Source organism: Schistocerca serialis, chromosome 2, assembly GCF_023864345.2.
Source record: "Schistocerca serialis cubense isolate TAMUIC-IGC-003099 chromosome 2, iqSchSeri2.2, whole genome shotgun sequence".
Taxonomy (NCBI): domain Eukaryota; kingdom Metazoa; phylum Arthropoda; class Insecta; order Orthoptera; family Acrididae; genus Schistocerca; species Schistocerca serialis.
The window spans coordinates 1,054,122,095-1,054,142,928 of NC_064639.1; the positions used below are offsets into that span (position 1 = coordinate 1,054,122,095).

The window sequence follows — 20,834 nt, forward strand, 5'->3', positions numbered from 1 at the left end:
TAGGGAGGGCTGAGCAAACTATACTTGCGTTTGACATTCCCTGATAATCCACAAGCTGCATACAGTGTCCAGTTAGTACCTATGCCTGATATTTGACTCGTGCGGTGCGAATAGAAGGGGTTCGGAAGAAACTACTCACTAGTCTCAACAATAAGCTATAGCTCTGCTTAAAATTTGTCAGTTTCGTGGAACACTAGAGGAAATAGCATTAAATGATACCACTGCGCGAACTCCTGTTGTATTTAAACGAAATTACGAGTTTTCATACGGTAATGGTATGTGTGGATGTATACGTATTTATGCCCATTTTTAAGTAAAAGAAACAGGCAAAGACGATAATGTCCACCAAAAATTGTTGCTTAACTGAACTCTCTATAATATTTTATTTGTTCACGAGACACAGTAATGATTTACCAAATAGGTTGCAGACGAGCAATTCAATACCTGTTCACGTATCAGAATAACAGACAGAAACGTTACCACATTTTAATCAGTTTCAGAGCAAGACTGCAACATTCATATGAAACAAGGCAGTCAATCAAGAATTAAATGCCGAACACACGAAATTGATCGTAATGAAGTGACTGTAATTTTTATTGCGAGAATGAATTATAGCTCCAAGACCAGTCTTGCGACAGTACCAACAGACCTCAATAGATCGCGGGACGAGCGAAAGCTCGAGAACGAGACAGAATCAAGATTGCAATCTTTTATTTATTTATTTATTTATTATTTGCCACTGTAACGTATAACCTATGCCTCAGAAGATATTTCAGTCCGTGTTTCAGTTATTGTTCTTATTAAATACCATAGCGCGTTAAAAACGCTAAGACAGGTGGTTGTGATAGTACCAACAAAAGTCGGTAGAGCAAAGGCCGTTCGAAAGATCGACCGGAACCCGAGATCTCCCGAACTGTGACGTAACTTGTACGAACAGTTCAAGTCGTGTTGAAACACAGCCCTAGAAATAGAGACCCGTTTTATGCTATCAAGACGTTTTGGGTACTATTCGCAAACATACTGCATGTAATACAGGAATTTACAAATGCTTAATGAAGCAAAACGTTCGTCTGAGCTTTATCAAACCGCGTTTCAAAGATGTTCCGCCATTGTCAATAAACTTAGTTATACCTGGTATTTCCTTATGTTTTCGACCTAACACAAACTCTAGCGAAGGAAAGTTCGGAAAAGCGTACAATGCTATCCTCAGCGACCTACCAGGCAGTCCCAAACAAAACAACTGCTGATCATTTGTTAACATACGCTATAAGTGTCCGTTGAAACAAATCTCAGTGGGTAAGTAACATAGGGGCAGTGAACTAATATTTCAAGGAAAAAAAACATATCATTAAAAATACAGAAAAAATAACTGTACGACTAAGAATTTTGGTTTGGGTGGTAGTATCTGACAAACGAACGTCCTATCAAAGAAGGAAAGGCCTGGTTGGGAAACGAGTGAAGACGTAATACAAGATCGACAGCTTTAAGCCATTGACCGTACAAAAAATTACAAAAAGAATTTCAACACTTCTTTAACTTAGACTTCCAAGAAAAAGAAAAATGAAAAGCAACGATAACAGTGGGTACTTGTAGATGCCAGAGACACATTGTGTGTGGTAATTAAGACAATCAAGTCAGGACGCTGACAAGATCGAAATCATAATTCATTCAACTTGGGGATTAATTTATTACTATGATACCTAGTGTACTGTCTACTGATAAACGTTCTTGCGGTTGTACTGAATGGTTAGGCACAACTAGCCTGTAGTTTTCAGTGTCATTTCTGAGGACGTGCAAGACATTTCATTAATGTGTCAGTCGCCTTTGCAAGCTGGAAAATATCTGTACGCCTGCGACAGCATGAGTTAGCTAGTTTGTTCCGAAACGCTGCGCATAAAAATGGGACTTTACCGGGTCTTATCCTTTGGGTTCTATTGGTGATACAACGGTAGGGTGAAGTGCCTTCGATATCCTTTGGGGTAGGGTCCATTTGTGTTCTCATCAGAAGGATCGGCTTTGTGTCATTATCCTGCAGCACAGGTAAACTATGAGTGTTACAAACTTCTCCCATCTTAGGCAAATGGAGCAAATCGGTTTTTGCGTTATATGTGTACTATGGCGCGCCAAGGAACTTCAAAAACGGAGACACCATTTAGTTCATGGACGGTTCCTGAGAAAACCGAGCCGCCCATTCCTAAGGGCAAAGCTCAGCAAATCGCTTTATTTTTTTACGATATTTTCCAAAAATCCCGATCTCGAATAGCTTTGCATATTTTTTTTTTGATCTTTATTATTTTCCGAGATACAAATGTTCAAACTTTCCCTACTTGTACACACAAAATACGCACGGAATATCCGATGTGAGGCAAACACGTCGTCCATAAAGTGACGTAACACGAAGAAACATGCTGTAAGGTGTCCCCGTGATCAGCAGAAGGGTTCTGGAAGCCCCCTTGTTGTAATATTGAAGCTCATGAAAAATTTTTGTGCACGTAAAATGCTGTCCGAAGTGTAAAAATAATTTTACGTAATTTCAATTTAACCTAAGTAAACCATCAAAATTTTACTAAGCCATAAAGTTCTTCTTACATGAGTGACATGCCCTGCTGTTACAAGGAAAAGAAGGGAACCAGTGGAAAATGCACAAAAAAGGCTAATATGCTCGTGTGTGAAAAGACAGACTGAAAAGTGGGACACCAGTTTCCTTATTCAACCTCCCTCAGCACCTTTCAAAATTCTCGCAAAGGTTTTGGCATGCCTACATGTTCATGCATCTTTTTTATTCTGAGAGAGAAGACAGTGGCAGTTCAAATGGCTCTGAGCACTATGGGACTTAACTTCTGAGGTCATCAGTCCAGTGGCAGTGGGAAAGACATGGAAAAGTAATAAATACTGGAAGATGGCAAACAGTGGTTGTGGTATAAAAAGAGCGAAGGAGACAATGGTAGTGTGAGAGAAAGAGACACAGCGGCACAGTTGAACATCGATGACAGTTACAGAACAGTGCTAGGAGAAGAGTGGAGGAGACAGTGCCAGCCAGAGAGAAACAAGGAGAAACAAAGTGGAAATGGGTGAGAGGCAATGATAGTGGAAGAGTCTGACAACGACAAAGAGAGAGGGGGGGGGGGGGGGGAGAGAGAGAGAGAGAGAGAGAGAGAGAGAGAGAGAGAGAGAGAGAGAGAGAGAGAGGTAGCAGTTGGAAGAAATGAATGAGGTAGTAGCAGTAACAGAGAGCAGGGAGACAGTGAGATGAGACTTTAGTAGTAGGACAGAACAAAGGAGAATTGCTGTGAGACATAAGGACATACGGCAGAGAGAGAGAGAGAGAGAGAGAGAGAGAGAGAGAGAGAGAGAGAGAGAGAGAGAGAGAGAGAGGGGGGGGGGAGAGGGGGGGGGGGGGGGCAAGTGGGAGCGAATGTGTACGAACAACCTACAGCGATGGATTAGTGTGTGTGAGCGAGCTACTATTAGAGAATGAGACGCGACATACGAGTCAAAAAGAGCGCAAATGTGTTCGCAGGCCAAATTTTTTTAGGAAAATTTCTAAAGCTTCTGAGAAAGGCAGAATGAGGCAGCCGGTACCTCATTTTTCAGTCTGAATCTTTTAAAACAGAAGCAAATTAGTCTTTCTTTGTCAGATAGGAGCATTTCTTCGCTGTAAGAGGATACTAAAACCGGCATCAGAAGGTTGCCCGATGACGGGAGTAAGAAAACAACCTACAAGAAAAAACTTTCGTTACTGTTAGACCCAATATGTATTATGTTACTATATATATGACTCGTTCTTTGCGCTGGCTGTTAGAAATGTCAAACGATATGTTCTTAAGACAGACTGTGAAATGGAACATTTGGACCGTCGTACACGATACGGCATCCCAGGAGCCTAGTGCACAGCTTTTACAGCTGCGAAATTCTGTGTAGGAGCCTACTGAACTATAGTAAACTGAGTACATTGTCAGACCATCTACAGTGTCTGTCCTTGTCATTGGACAACTTTCAAAACCGTACGTCGCTTGAAAAGTATGTTGGCTCCCTCTTGTGTAGAAAGCACGTAATTTTGATTATTAGTGACATATCATCCAGGAAATACGAAATGTCAGATTCAAATAGCATCGTGTGTGTGTGTGTGTGTGTGTGTGTGTGTGTGTGTGTGTGTGTCGTCCAGTCTCTAAAGTGTAGCAATTACTTGTCAGCTTCCTCCATCTATCTCTGAAAGCAGTTAGTTCATGGTCATTCAGCGTACGCGTTCTTAAGACACAGCACTGATATCATTGTAGCCATAACGGCGACCCATGGCAAAACCGAGGCAGAAAATGGAACGGAAACATCAACGAAGTCCAACAATTGCCTTTGCAACAGCGGTTTCACTTCGCCAGTGTACATCATTTCGCACCACAACAGCACGAGGACTACAGCTGTTATCGAAGGACAGTGAAAACAACATGTGTAAATACGTTATTTCAAAGTGATGTCCTACACAACAGCTATCACCGAAATTAACATATAAGCGTTACTGTCGTGTTGACATCTTAACGGAGAGACTCTCAACGACTGAAGCCATGATAAATGTGTGTTTGGAAATGCACATTGGAGGAACAGCGTTGAAAAGACAGATGGATTTTGTATTAAATTATTACTTACTAGTCGATACTTTAACAGTATATCCGGCTCTGGGAGCTAGTGTCCTTGTGTCAGAGTGGTGTTGTTGTTGATGTGGTCTTCAGTCCTGAGACTGGTTTGATGCAGCTCTCCATGCTACTCTATCCTGTGCAAGCTGCTTCATCTCCCAGTACGTACTGCAGCCTACATCCTTCTGAATCTGCTTAGTGTATTCATCTCTTTGTTTCCCTCTACGATTTTTACCCTCCACGCTGCCCTCCAATACTAAATTGGTGATCCCTTAATGCCTCAGAACATGTCCTACCAACCGATCCCCCCTCCTACTCAAATTGTGCCACAAACTCCTCTTCTCCCCAATTCTATTCGGTATCTCCTCATTAGTTATGTGATCTACCCATCTAATCTTCAGCATTCTTCTGTAGCACCACATTTCAAAAGCTTCTATTCTCTTCTTGTCCAAACTATTTATCGTCCATGTTTCACTTCCATACATGGCTACACTCCAGACAAATACTTCCAGAAACGACTTCCTGACACATAAATCAATACTCGATGTTAACAAATTTCTCTTCTTCAGAACGCTTTCCTTGTCATTGCCAGTCTACATTTTATATCCTCTCTACCTATTTAAGACGACTACATTCCATTATCCTCGTTTTGCTTTTGTTGATATTCATCTTATATCCTCCTCTCAAGACACTGTCCATTCCGTTCAGCTGCTCTTTCAGATCCTTTGCCGTCTCTGACAGAATTACAATGCCATCGGCGTACCTCAAAGTTTTTATTTCTTCTCCATGGATTTTAATACCTACTCCGAATTTTTCTTTTGTTTCCTTTACTGCTTGCTCAATATACAGATTGAATAACATCGGGGAGAGGCTACAACCCTGTCTCACTCCCCTCCCAACCACTACTTCCCTTTCATGCCCCTCGACTCTTATAACCGCCATCTGCTTTCTGTACAAATTGTAAATAGCCTTTCGCTCCCTGTATTTTACCCCTGCCACCTTTAGAATTTGAAAGATTATGGGTTTGAAATTCTTCAAGCATAAAAAATTAATTTTGTTTCAAGCTTAACGTTCAGTACCACATACTTATTGTACCAGTCATTTCTCCATTTTTGTGGTTGTGTCGTTAATGCTTCATTGTATCGGTAGTGGACACCACTTCGTGTATAAGACTGTGGCACTGCAGGACTGTAATTCGCATGTACCACAACTACAGAAGTGTGAGAAAGCCCACATTGTAGGTATGTTTGAATAGTGGAACACCTTAAACTTTGAAATGGAATTTAGTATCCAAACGCTTCTTCCTTGGCGCATTAAAAAAATTTTGCGGCAGTTTCCATTAGAAAAGTTTATTTCCTATTTGAATTAACTTTATGTAGACACAGTTGTGGACATTCCCCACAAATTCCATAATGGATGAAGGAAAATTCAGTGTTTTAAACGACACAGTCGAGTAGCGTTAACATTTAATTCTGTACTCACGTTGTATTAAATGAATGCTCGTTCCTGAACACGTGCCGTATTATACAGTTCATCCGTGGCAGCGTGAAACTAGTTGATTTTTTCTTTCTATTTTTCACTTGCCTCAGTTTCTGAGAGCTTTTTATATGTGATAACGCCCAAGTCGCCTGATTCTGTTCACACTTTTACCTTCAAGTCGCCGTACAACTGCCTAGTGGTGTCTTATCACGTGTCTAACGAACTCATGTTTGTTTGTCATAACCAATAAGATCAAGTCATTGAAGCTTTGCGCTCTTCACACCGACTTCGATTTAAAGTCTGGTTTACCAGACTCATAGAATTAAATATAAGATCCTCTTGAGATTGGAACTTTCTCAACAGTTCATAGCAGGTTTTTTTTCAACAGATTGAACAACTGTAACAGAGTTTCTTATATAACCACAATCAGTTATAGCTATGGAGGTAAAAATATGGGGAAGGTGACATTACGTCACGAACTTAAAGCCTATGTCCGCCATCTTAACTAGCACAAAACATCAGGTTCACCGCAATGACACTTCCCCGTGACGTCACTGACTGTCGTACTACTAGAGCATTCAAGAAAGGAGAACGTTCGAAATTGCCTTCCTGATTCTATGTTATTCATGTAAGCTCTATAACTGAGCGCACGCGACAGAAATAATGAACAAGAAGCACTCGTAAACAGTAGTCTGCTAATGTTTTGGGCTACATAAAACGGCGCCCACGCTGCTGCCAAAACAACGTACAGCGTTAAGTCTGTAGTGCCACCTCACTTCTTCGTTTTACCTCCAAGGTTGTAAAACTAACAATTTTATCGTTGACCTGAGATACTCACTGCCCAACTCAATGACGAGAATTCGACGGCCGTGTTGGTCCCTCCTGGGCAGCACCTGCATGATGTCATGGTCGAACAGGTTCTTCTCCTTTGAAGGTATCAAGCCTTTGTACAGCTCCGCGTTTTTAACCTTGAACTCGTAGTACCGCTTCACCTGAAAGTAGAAAGAATCTCTCACAAGGCCTGTCGATGCACCAAACATTACACGATGCTTTTTATTAGCCACTTTCTTTTATTTATCAAAGAAGTAAGTGTTTCTAGTCCAACCTAACAACGGAGAAAATGTACCGTCGGCGGCTGACACACGTCAGACCAAGTAACTGTGTCTGCAGCTGGCTGTTCCACTAATCGTATTACTGGCCAACATATGACCCAGAAGAGAATAATCGTCGTGCACAGTAGAAGCAGTCATTAGTGCGCAGAGTGTGACAACTTTAACAAAAACCGTAAGAGACTTTGCATTCAAGTGGCGTCAAATAGGAAAATAACATCAGCTCTTGTGTCAGGCGAGTAAATAAAAAGCTCTCCGACTGGTCATGTAAAATATCACCGAGGTCGGACATAAGGGTCATGAACAAGTTACTACTTAAAAACTGGTTATTTGGGATTCCTTGCACCTCTTCCAGTGACCTTCGTAATATTCATGCTGTTAGTGTAAATTAGCATTTTCGTAGACTCTACTGTCCAGTTACAAGCGCGTGCCCATTTTCAAGTCCATACATGGATGTGGAGGTCGTCGTCCTCTTGAGTGTAGGGTGGTGAAAAACAGGCTGGTAATATCAGAGAAGAGTAAGGAACATAGAATCTAACAAAACTTGCATATCATCAAAGATGGGAAACGCAGCAATGTGGAGCTACGTCCACAAAACGACAGCGTCTTAACGAAGATCGCGCAGAAGTTTATAGGTGTCTGTGGCAGGTCCATTTGTTTGCCTAAACTGCTACTGCTTATGCTGGGGTTTTTGTGCTCCACACTTGTTACAGTATTTCGATCATTTGCTGTAAAAATATAATTCTTGAAAAAAATATTTTATTTTTCACCGTTGTCTTAGTTCACACTTCCTGATGTAATGTTTGTACTTGATGGAACAAAAATTCATTTTCTCTGTACACTAGCGAAAACTGAAACATGTCGCCTTTAGATTTCATTATTGATAAAGTTTCAGCCAAAAAGCACCACATTTCTAACATCTTACTGCAGTGCCATTTCTGCACTACCGTTTATCATCTTAACAGATTAAAGGCGTCAAGGTACTTTCAGCCTAGTTTGATTTAATGGCAGCGTTTCACCCTAGATTTCACAGGAAACTCGCGTCAGACTTAACCAACCATGGGCAAGTGATTCAAGTTTTTCCAGCTTTCCCTGTTCGGTTGGAACCACTCTCTTCAACTGATTTGATCAGCATCTGCTCTCTTCTGCGCATCAGATGTTATCTGGAACAAGTCAGTTTAAAGGCACAAAATTCCGCTGCTCGTCGTTGATTGGCTGTCGTTTCATGGCCGTAGCTCCATCCGACGGTGCCTTCCCTGCCACATCACTATTTTTTTTTCTTAATCGTTAATTACAGTGTACGTAGGACAGGACTAGGGTATCAAAGCACAACTGCTGGCAAACTGACACTGGCAAAGCAGGAGCGGACAGATAGAAAAAATGTATCACATGCGTCAGAAGTACAAAAGTGCTTTATCGAGAAATGGAAACTTGAGCGTCGGTAGCTCTCAAGCAGCAATATTAGGACTGCGTCTAAGAAAATAGGCATATTTATGAAAAACAACATACAATGAATTTGGAGGTTTTGAGAATACTGGGGAGGGAATGGAATTTCATACTTTTCATTCTTAGGCAGTGTCGTATTAGCTGTAGAGATCAAATGGTAATTCATTACTGTTATGTGGTGTAGCTTGGAATAGTCGGCTTACTGAATGTTACAAGAGGGAGCGGAAAAGGTCAGGTACATCATTGATATTTAACTTGTTTATTGAGGAAACAACGAAGGGGAGTAGACGACTACCAACGTCTAAAGTTGTCAGAGAGAAAATGGGATGATACGGCTCCCTGATGACGTAGCAGTGGTCACAAGCTGGATAGAAATTGAGTTGGATGCGTGCTGGAATAGAAGGTGGCATAGCTCTTGGGTGTACTATGCACAATCAGAACGGCGCTTAGGTGACGATGTGCTCACCCAACGGACTTGGTGGGTGGCTGAATAGTTACTTTGGAAAAGAAATGGATGAATTCTTCTGCATTAAAGGTAAAAAGTATACAGAGAGAAAATTCAGGCAAGGTATAGTAACATGAATTGCACAGAATGAACTGCGGAGAAGTTCTTTCGCGACGGCACTGTTGTGTAGAACATTCTCGGACAACCTGTCAGTCGGTCAGTCCATCCGCACCGTTTCCGACCGCTGCGCAGACCATCAACGGCATATTAAAAATCTAGAAGTAGGGAAATTTGCAGCTGCTGAGCAAAGCATCACAAAATACTGTTTAACGAACGAATGTTTTGTCCCAGGCTGCTACATACTGGGATTCTATAAATTAAAGAGGCTGTAGAAATAAGAATGTGAGAGAGAATGTTCAACCGTGACAGCTGATATAATCTTAGTGGTGCGTGGCGGCGAGCTCTCGATACAGAAAAGAGCCAGAGAAACTCATCGCCATGTTTACGCTACGAAGGGAGAGGGGCTGCTACTGTCACAGACGTTGATACAACCTGCGACAGCATTACGCAATACCGACCAATCAGAAGCCGTCTTTGGGCTGTATAAGGCCACTCCAGCAGCAGTTTTGACAGTCAGTTGCTACTGCCGAAGACGATGGGGGGAATCGTCGAAAGCTCGAGGTTTTACTCTGAACTGACGTGGCAAGAAGTCCGAGAATGTTTTGTATAGAGCAAGTGCTTTCTGTAAAAATCAGCAGCTGCGAACATCAGATGATGTTGGATAGCAAGATGATAGATGACGGGAAACAAATGTTGTGATCGAGTTAGCAATGAAGCAGCGAGTGAACGAGAAGAAATACCTACATAGGCTAGGGCCTAGTTATCAGAAGTGGCGGGATAAATATTTTCGAAACATGCATGCTTTGATGCATGCATTTTCGTTAGGTGCACCATTTTCATCATATAAAAACAAAAAACTGTTTCACTGATAATACGCTAGCAATGATTTTTCCTTTAGCTTTTATTGTTGAACAAGTGGAAATAAAATTTAGCGAAATTATTGATGAAACGATATAAATACGTCGGAAAGTGTAACGGAATAGCTTTGTAAAAATTACAAAATCAAGCAAAAATTTTAAGTAAAAACAGGTGCCTCTAAAAGTGGTAGACACTGAACCAGGGCTAAAGTAAATTAGTCTGGACTGTTTAATTGGGATATCTTTACTACAAGAAAGTGTAAAAATGGTTCAGATGGCTCTGAGCACTATGGGACTTAACTGCTGAGCTCATCAGTCCCCTACAACTTAGAACTACTTAAACCTAACTAACCTAAGGACAACACACACATCCATGCCCGAGGCAGGATTCGAACCTGCGACCGCAGCGGTCACGCGGTTCCAGACTGTAGCGCCTAGAACCGCTCGGCCACTCCGGCCGGCCATGAAAGTGTAGCCTCCGCATTTGTTGTACATTAGAGTTCGTGACGGTGGTTAGTAAAATCTTTGCACATAGTGTGGACAAGAAATAACAAAAAATGTTGTGTCTCGTTGTGAATTTTTCCAGGGCTCGTCTTACTTGCTGAAGGTCAAATGAAATCAGATCGTGTGTGGACGGAGGGAGGTGAACGCGTGCACACTCACCAGTGCTGCGGCGGACTCCGGGTAGTACTTGCAGGGCCTGAGGAAGCGTATGCACCAGGCGTCGTCGTCCAGGGGCAGCTTGAAGTCAGTCTCCTCTGGAAAGGAAAAACACGGCGTTAGCGCTGGCTCAGCGTTCCGGCTACGTGGCCTTGCTACGCACTGCGTGACGCACCCGCGCCGCAGTGCACTGCACGGCTACGTGCTGCCGTAAACGCCGTCAGCTACTTCATGTGTCGGCCGCTTCTTTTTAAAACACTTCAAAGTTTAGCCTGGACACACAATAATATGACAGCTTCTTGATTCATTGTCTACACAAATATGCACAAAGTGAAAGAATTGCAATGACTAGCTGTCCAGGCTGAAAGACAAACTGTTATTGCTAATCACATCAATTTTCCGCATATTTTGCAATATAGTGAAAACTGATATGAGTATACTTATACCAGTCGATAATTACAAGTAACTGTTCGAGAACTCTGACAATCATCATCAATATAATCTTTTTTCATTACTCGAAAAAGAGTTATTCGTATCGTGTCCTATACAGCTCTGCGCATCCAGTGATTTAATAGTAACAAGGAGACGGCACGACCGTGGGGTCGGGGATTTGTCCGCAATTTTGTGTGGTGAAAGAGGACGCCTAACACCTCACGTGGTTAAAATATTAGCACGCACTACCCGGAAAATCCAGGGAAAAATCGATCCAAAGTTTCTTAGGTGCCTTATGAGTATAAAATGTTAGTCCACTGCCGAGCCGCCGTCTGGCCTCCGTGTTTAGGGCTCGGATTCTTACGCCACATATCTCGTGTTCGATTCCTCCTCTGGCACTTTTTTTTCCTTCTGTTTCATTTTCTTTGGTTATTCCACTAATTATTCAGAAAGTTTCCCAAACCTACGTTATCTTTAACAAATTAGTTACATTATTGAATAAAAATTATTTTCTTTTTGTCCAACAACACAATTCTTGGCGGTGGGTTTTCCATTTCTCATTGTAAAGTATATGAGGAGAAACATTGCCTGTTTAATCAGAATAACAAAGTCGATTGGGAAACATTCAATTTTCATACATATAATAATTATAAACAAGAACCGTAGCGGTAATTATCGCAAAAACAAACAAAGCAATAATTTTTGCGACATCTTGCGCAACATATAAAAGCGGATTTTTTTAAAACCACAGGGCGTTTGCAATAAATCTGTACAAAAACATGCCCCATTAACATTTACGAAAATGTTTCGAGCTTTTGACAATTTTGAGGCAAACCAGGCATACTAAATCATGTGTCGGAATATTGGTGACGATAATTGATGGCGAATTATACAATGAATTTGTATACAATCTTCCCGCGAAATAATTTCACGATTCTCCTGCAACAATGCGCTGCAATTTTGCAAGCAACAGAAGAAAAAAAAAAGTGCCGGAGGAAGAATCGAACCTGAGACCTCTGGCGTAAGGGTCCGAGCGCTAACCATGTAGGCCAGACGGCTGCGCGACAATGGACTAACATTTTATGCTCATAAGGCACCTAAGAAACTTTGGATCGATTTTTCCCGGGATTTTCCGAGTAGTGCGTCCTAATATTTTAACCATGTGAGGTGTTAGGGGTCATCTTTCACCACACAAAATTGCGGACAAATCCCCGACCCCACGGTCGTGCCGTCTCCTTGTAAGACGTGTGCGAAGAAGGTAATGAGACTGACAACGCTGTGTGGTTCTATTTGTGTTGACCGGCGTGTTTGTCCCTTCCAGATGCCCAGTCCGAGTTTTGGCTCGGTACAGCCATCCCGTGATTTTTGAGAGCGCCATCAGTGAAGCTGTGTTTTTGTAGTGGGTCACGAAAACGGAACAGCGAAATTTAAAGCAAGTTATGCCAGCAAGTTTTGTGTTACGCTTGGAGAACCAGCCAGTATGAACTTTGAAAAGCTTGTAACCTCCCAACAGAAAAATATGTATATAACACTCCCATTCAGCGTAACCTACCAACAGTATACTTCCGTAATCTTGGTATAATCAAATGTGACTGACCTCTCAATAAAATTGTGGCTTACTTATAGCCTTTCAATAATTAACCGACTGTGAATCTTAACTGGTAAATTTGGACGTCAGCAGTGCTGCGTCATGGCCCTGGAAGTTCATACTGAATAAATTGAAAATTGTTACCTCAATGAAGTCGCCGGATAACGCATATATATCTGCTCCTGTAAGAATTTTTTTTCTGGCACAGCCCGGTGCAATGCTGGCCGATAGATTTGTCATGCATAATACAAACAACTGATTTTTCTTTACAATAATCGGGATGACCATGGATTGGAGAAATTAATAAATTCTTTAAATTGAGATGAATGCTTGTCAAAAGTTAATTTTTATATGAAAGATTATAATTAATAGATTTTTTAAAGCATTTACATGGGACTTGATATAACAATAGTACATATGCGCGAGGCTGCTTTTACCTTATACTACATTCCTCAGGCAGCGCCATCGCTCCCCACGACCGGCCCAGCCAACTCCATACACACGACTGCTAGCTACTACTTACTCCTACTGCCACACAGTTCCTAGTGCATACAACACTGCTCTCTGGTATGAGATTCTCTTATAGCTTACATATCGCAGGCAGCGCGTGAGCAACCATCGAAATTACAACTGCTCGAGTGCGCTGGCAATAAATTCCTTAGTCATGGACCTCTTACAAGCTGCAATAGGCCAGTGGGCAACTTTCCTTATCTAGAGCACAAGTTTCTTGCTGGCAGAAATCGTTTTTGGAAAGCAGAGAACACATCGAAGATGAACCTCACTCACGGAGACCTTCAACTTCAAAAACCGACGGAAACGTCGAACGTATGCGTGCTTTTGTGAGATAAGACCGACGTTTAACAAAAAGGATGATACACGACCTGTTAAACACTTCCACTGTACATCACATTTTGACCGCAACTCTGCACAGGCCAAAATAGTGCTGAAAAACCTCACAACTGAGCAGGAGGCCAATCGAAAAAACATGTGCGTTGATCTTGAGAGGGTTGCCAACGCCCATGAACGGTTTACTCGTGTGATCACAGGTGAGGAATTCTGGATTTTTTTTACTACGATCCTGAGGCAAAGCGGAGTAGCCAGAAGTGGCACACTGCGACATCTCCTCGACAGAAAAAAGCTCAAACGAGTTGATCGAAGATAAAAACAATGCTCTTTTGGCAGTAGCGGTATCGTGCATAAAGAATTTATTGCTCCAGGACATACTGGCAACCAAGTGCTTTACAAAGATATCCTTGGAAGGCTCAGGTAAAGGGTGAATTCAGTGAGACCAGACATTGCAGACAATTGGATTCTGCATGATGACAACGGCCAATGTCACACGGCCCCTTCCATCAGGAATTTCTCTCTTCAAAAGGCATTCCTGCAGCCCTCCTATTCACCTGATCTGAATGGCTCTGAGCACTATGGGACTTGACATCTGAGGTCATCAGTCCCCTAGAACTTAGAACTACTTACGCCTAACTAACCTAAGGACATCACACACATCCATGCCCTAGGCAGGATTCGAACCAGCGACCGTAGCGGTCGCGCGGTTCCGGACCGAAGCGCCTAGACCCGCTCGACCACGGCGGCCGGCCCTGATCTGAATCCTTGTAACGTTTTTCTTTTCCCGAAATTGTTAAATTCGTAAAAGGACGTCATTTTGGGACTCTGGAGAACATTCAAATGAATTTGACTGACATGTTAAAGGCCATACCAGTTGGAGTCTTTCAGTGCGGCTGCCAAGACTGAACAACGACTCCGCTGGCGATGAGAACTACTTGAAAACTGGCAATACTGTTTCAAAAGAATAAAAACTTTGGTATATGAAAGAACAGTCTCATCAGTTAAACGATCGTTATAATGGTGTTTTGCTTATCCCACCACTTTGTTCGACCAAAGGTGAGGCGTGAAACACGTTGCAAAGCTCTTTTCTTCTCTTGCAACAGCTATGACAAAAGAGTTTCAAGACACAGTTACCGGTTTCGATCAGCCATTATGTGGTGCAAGAGGTGACGTAATGTGGCTCTTGGGTCGTCAGCATACTTAGGTTGACGCTACAAGAAAAGGAGCAAGAAAATATAAGGCAATAGTCAGTCATCTACTGTCCAACGAAAATGTGTTTTTCTAGTTCTTGCAAAACTTGTTAAAAAGTCCCATACGAAACAAACTCAGTACGGTCCTTAGCTTTGTCTCACCACGAGTTTCCCACGTAGCCTGCAGTACTGCATCTCAGCAGCAGACGACACTTGCTATGAGGGAAGCATGGGAAAGACTACTGTGTAAGCAATTCTCAGTTAGAAAAGTAGTGACTGCGGGAGTTCTTTCTGTGAGGCCTGTCATTAAAGCCATGCAATGCTATACATAACATGCTGAAACGCGTCTCTCACAGTTGCAACTTTCAAATTTCATTTTTCTTTTGCGCATTCTAAACCGCAGGCACTCTGCAGAGATGTTTCTGTGCCGAGAAATCTATCTCTGAAGACAAACTCTTTAGGAGTGTAAATAATTTGAGCGATTTCATAAATTCATTCTAGCTACATTAACTGGCAATTTTCCACAAAACTCAACACTCCTCTAGAGAAACAACGAAAAGCTTTGTACTCCCGCAGATGCACTTCGGATTTCTGCCACGAATGCGGGGCAGTGAATAGTTAAGTAAGATGGCGAGAGCTGCCGAGAAATGCATTCACATCAGTCTGCCGTAATAGTACAACAGAACGAAGTTTAACAAAGATCCACAAACTGCCAACTCCATTCGGCCATGATTGCGCGGTTTAAACCTTCAGAATGGATTTGTAAGGAAAAATCATCGGGTCGATCCGCGGTTAGTGAAGAAACCGTTGACCGCGAGTTTCAAACGTAGTCCGCAGAAGTCTACAAACAGAGCAAGCAGATAGCTGAACGCACCACAACCGACCATTTGCAAGATCTTAAGGAAACGACTGAAGCTGAAACCTTCCCACTAGCAATTCATCCAAGCCCTGACTTCCGATGACAAAGTCAGATGCTTTGAGTTTTAGGCACAGTTGCAAAAATTTATCGAAGACATAGCAAACATTAAACCGTGAGACTGCACAGAATGGTAGAGCGTTGGTTTTGCGATAAACTCATCTTCAGTGATGAAGCAACCACCACGCTGTCGTGGAATACATTAGAGACTCACCACAGGTTAATCTGTTCTATGCAGTCTCACGGTTTAAAGTTTGCTATGCCTTTTTCTTTTGCGTAAAGATCGTTAGAGGAAACGTGTATTTGGACATGCTGGAAAGCACAAAACTGGAGACCGACAGTTTGGGCTTTCCCTACCTTCAGGATGGTGCCCCACCCCACTTCTGTCATGATGTTCGTGAAGTCTTAAACAGGAAATTGAGAAACTCCTGGCTCGGTCGTCGTGGGGATGATGATCAGCCGGCCGTTGTGGCCGAGCGGTTCTAGGCGCTTCAGTCTGGAACCGCGAGAGCTGGTGGTATAAAGTTCCTAATCATCAGTCTTTGTGTCAGTTTACTCGATTAAATTTCAAATCTCTCCACAGTCTCTGATGACACCTTATGATGACCCGTCCGCAGGATGTTAACGTTAAACTCTTTGGTTTCCTTGGTCCTATTGGAGACAAGTATGTCATATGTCAACACTGGGTTTTACCCTTTCCCTTCTCTCATCATCATACACAACAAAAACGACACTACAGTAGACAAACTATTACGTAATTAAGTAGACGTGCTTAATACACAGATGTCGCACACCGCGAATTGACAATCCTTTTCTATTAGCCAAGTTGAACCTACTGTTCCGCCTCTCTCAGTCAACAATGCTATATGACTATTTCTTTCTTTCTTTCTTTCTTACTTTCCATACATAATTCCAACTCAGACCGATTGGATCCCACTATTCAGATAATGAATTTCGCAATTTGCAGAGGAAATTCAGCGTTTATGTATTACAAGACGAGCAAAGACCCTCCACAACGTTTCTGACAAATGTTCAAGTCTATTACTGAAACAAATAGCAACGCTTCATATGCTCTCTGAGTCTTTCTTGGGGTGATTGGTTACTGACATTCTTCCGAGTGGTCATCCGAGCATTGTTGCCGTTTGAAGAACAATTTTTCGACGACCTACCTAGTCGCCTTCTTCGGCTGCTGTTAATTGTGCTCTTATGGTATGTATTCCACGCCCTTACTCCAACCAGACTGTGAATCATCGTTGATACCGCGCCGCTATCCATAGCCGAGCTCAACTCCCGGCGTCCACTACGACCTTTGATGCCAGTTTGTTTCTCAGAGCGCGCACTGGTATACGAGGGTTGGAACTTAAATAGTGGCAACTATTTATTCACAACCGATACAAAAGAGTGACATGTTTGCGCCTGTTACTGTCCTTCAAAGTAGTCACCAGCATTGTGTAGAACCCGTTGCCAGCGATATGGAAGGCTTAGCATACAGTTAGCTGAGCATGTTCTGTTGATGGTGCGAATGAAGCGGTCTACTGGCTGTCGAATCTCTGGATCAGTTCTGAAGCGAATGCCACGAAGTGGTTCCTTCATCTTCGGAATCAAATCAAAGTCACAAGGAATTAAGTCCAGGGAGTATGGTGGATGGTACAGTACTTCCCAGTCTCATCGAACGAACAGAGCAGCCACAGCTCGCGCTGTATGCGCCCGCGCATTGTCGTGCAAAATGATGGGTGGGTTGTGCAGAAAGTGTCGCCGCTTCTTTCGCAAAGGTGGTCGCAGGTGATGCTCCAAAAACAACAGTAATAGTGTGCATTGACGGTCTGCCGTGGAGGAACGTAATGCGTTAGGATAACACCATCACAGTCGTACACGAGAATCACCATAACTCTAGACCTCGCCATTCACACCATCAACAAAAATGGTTCAAATTGCTCTGAGCACTATGGGACTTAACTTCTGAGGTAATCAGTCCCCTAGAACTTAGAACTACTTAAACCTAACTAACCTAAGAACATCACACACATCGATGCCCGACGCAAGATTCGAACGTACGACCTTAGCGGTCGCGCGGTTCCAGACTGTAGCGACTAGAACCGCTCGGCCACCACGGCCGGCCACTATCAACAGCGTAGGCTCTGTTAGCGGTATACTACGCCTTCCACATCGCTGGCAACGGGTTCTACACAACGCTGGTGACTACTTCGAAGGACAGTAACAGGTGCAAACATGTATCTCTTTTGTGTCGGTTGTGAATAAATAGTTGCCAGTATTTAAGTTCCAACCTTCGTACAAGACTCTGTAACCAGCAACCGCACTCCGCACTGCACGTGCACAAAGCCTCTACGTAGCCAGCACGCTCACCTCACCGTTGTTTTTGACGAATCGAAGGTTTATCACAAACATGTCACCTTTCGTAGGATTTCTTATGATTATGTGTCACTTAATGACGCATTGACGGTAAAAGCCTTCATAAATGGAAACTGTCTATCTTCATTATGGTCACGTGGCTAGGAGACGTTCTGTCATGGAGCAGATGGAGGTAGATTCGTATCCCGCTGTATGCTACTTTTTTTCCTTTTTGTAAAAAAAACCTGGGACAAGGGTCATTTTTTCAAAATATGTCACGGTTTCCTAGAGTATGGATAGGCAGGAATCTAAGGGTACAGCTTAAACTGATGCGAGCGAACCGGGCAGCAATGACATGTATATTTTTCGATGTCATGAATGAAAAAATGAAGTGGCGTTATGCCATTTACTGGCCGGTATATCCCCTTCGGGGTTCGGCCACCGTATTGCAAGTCTTTTTAGTTGAACGTCACTTCGGCGACTTGCGTGTCAATGATGATGAAAATGGACACAAAACACCCATTCCCCTGCCGGGAATCGAACCCGGGTCCCCCTTGCGTGGTAGGTGGTAACGCTACCGCTGCGCTACGTAGGCGGACGAAGTCTTAATATTTAGTTGTTTGAGAATAGGGATGAACAGGCTTTGCGCAGTCGCAAGGTGAGGTGCGAGCATTGGCTGTAGAGTCTTGTGTTCTGATATTCTGTGAAATGCACGTTCTCTCCGCGTTTTCCAGCACTGATGCAAATGACAGCGAGATCTTAATAAACTGGGCCTGGGTTAAACTGAAATTTAACGGTTTATTAGATTGCCAAACATTTTTGATTTCGATAGACTCGCCCCGCGGAATTAGCCGAGCGGTCTAGGGCGCTGCAGTCATGGACTGTGCGGTTGGCCCCGGCGGAGGTTCGAGTCCTCCCTCGGGCATGGGCGTGTGTGTTTGTCCGTAGGATAATTTAGGTTAAGTTGTGTGTAAGCTTAGGGACTGATGAACTTAGCAGTAAAAATCCCATAAGATTTCACACACATTTGAACATTTCTTTCGATAGACTCCTTAATTAAACATTCTCAGCACTTTAGAATGAAGGTAGGAGATGAGGTACCGGCAAAAGTAAAAGTGCGAGTTCGGGTTGTGAGTCGTCTTGGATAGCTCAGTCGGTAGAGCATTCCCATGGGAGGTAAAGGTTCCGATTCCGAGTCATGGCCCTGCATACAGTTTTCACCTGCAAGGAAGTTTATCTGAGTACTGCTAAGTTCTAGGGGACTGATGACCTCAGATGTTAAGTCCCATAATGCTCAGAGCCATTTTGATGATGACCAACAATTCATGTCATGGCTTCCAAGCTCTTCCGACCTAGCCCAATAGGACTTTTGTGTGTCTAATGTGACAGGTTCAGTGTATATGCATCCTCTATCGGTAAACCTACCAGAACTGCGAGCTCGCATCAACAGTGCTTTTGAACAGATTGATGTGGACTTGCTCCGCCGAATGTGGGAAGAACTTTACCATGATGAGCAGTTACGGCCGCCAGTCAGGGACCAGAGTGCTGCGTCTTGTGGTAAACTTTTAGTTTAAACTCACGAACGGAGTACTAGTTCGACGCTGTTTGTCCTGGGATTCCGCGCCGCCTATGTCCGTGAGCAGAGACGCTACTGTTGAAGCCAGTCTCTGTTTTTCCATTTTGAGATCTCATGATACTAATGTTTCCCGAAGTTCTGACTTTTATTGCAACGCTTGGAGTACTATTTACATCCCAGAGCTTTAATGAGCACTTTATGTTCAAACAATAAGTTCGCTTCAGATGATGGTCAGTTATCGAAGCAAGGAACGATTGTGTTCACATTAGTCCATCCGAATACTAGGGCCGTTGAATTTATCACACTCTTCCTTAGTGAGATTTTTTTTAAACACTATCTAGTGCATATGGATTATGGATTTCTTTCGGTTTAAATCTTTCGTTTGTGGTGATTTCTTGTAGCATGTGTTCCACGTACAGATGTCTCGTGCATCATTCTGCCCGTAATTATGCTTTAAACGCAGTTAGCCTGCCGGAGTGGCCGAGCGGTTCTAGGCACTACACTCTGGAACCGCGCGACGCTACGGTCGCAGGTTCGAATCTTGCCTCGGGCATGGATGTGTGTGATGTCCTTAGGTTAGTTAGGTTCAAGTAGTTCTAAGTTCTAGGGGACTGATGACCTCTGCAGTTAAGTCCCATAGTGTTCAGAGCCATTTGAACCATTTTAACGCAGTTATATTTTCTTGATCAGAGATTCTGGCGTTTATTGGCTACGTTAAGATTCTAATATCTATACTACTGAGAATGCAGTTTGTAATTGTCATCTTCCTATGTCACAATGTTTCAGATTTTATGCCTGCAGGAGAGATACCAGTTTAGCTGCGCAATTATCATAACCAGATTTGCTTTTTTCAAACCTGCAGTCAACAGTACCCTCCGTCTATCTCTTTGCATGTTTTCCACGCCATAAGCTAAGACAGCAAATGGAGATGTAGCGAGAGTTGGCAGTTCATCACTCTACATACAACGTTACTGCTTTGCGCCTTTAAATTTCATATTTCTAAATAGAAAATCTAGGTCCTTTCGTTGCTGTGGACATATGTGCCCGTCCTCACACGCCATGCTGCTCAGATGCTGTAGACGTGTATACGCGTGCCGCTTGCGTATTCGTACAGAGCTGCCGACCTCTCACTGCTGCGGACGACTTACTTCCATACCTCGGTGAATAAAAACGGTTTCGAGTATTCATCACAT

At 43.0% G+C, this 20,834-nt stretch overlaps 1 protein-coding gene across 1 annotated transcript in view; it reads right to left on the reverse strand.

Moving 5' to 3' along the window:
* Positions 1–20,834, reverse strand: part of LOC126458505 (clavesin-1) — a 99,616-nt gene that overhangs the window by 18,011 nt on the left and 60,771 nt on the right. The window contains exons 3-4 of the mRNA XM_050095600.1: positions 10,748–10,842; positions 6,946–7,099 (exon numbers count right to left, since the gene is read on the reverse strand). Coding sequence (XP_049951557.1) covers positions 6,946–7,099; positions 10,748–10,842 — 249 coding nt within the window. The remainder of the gene's footprint in view (positions 1–6,945; positions 7,100–10,747; positions 10,843–20,834) is intronic.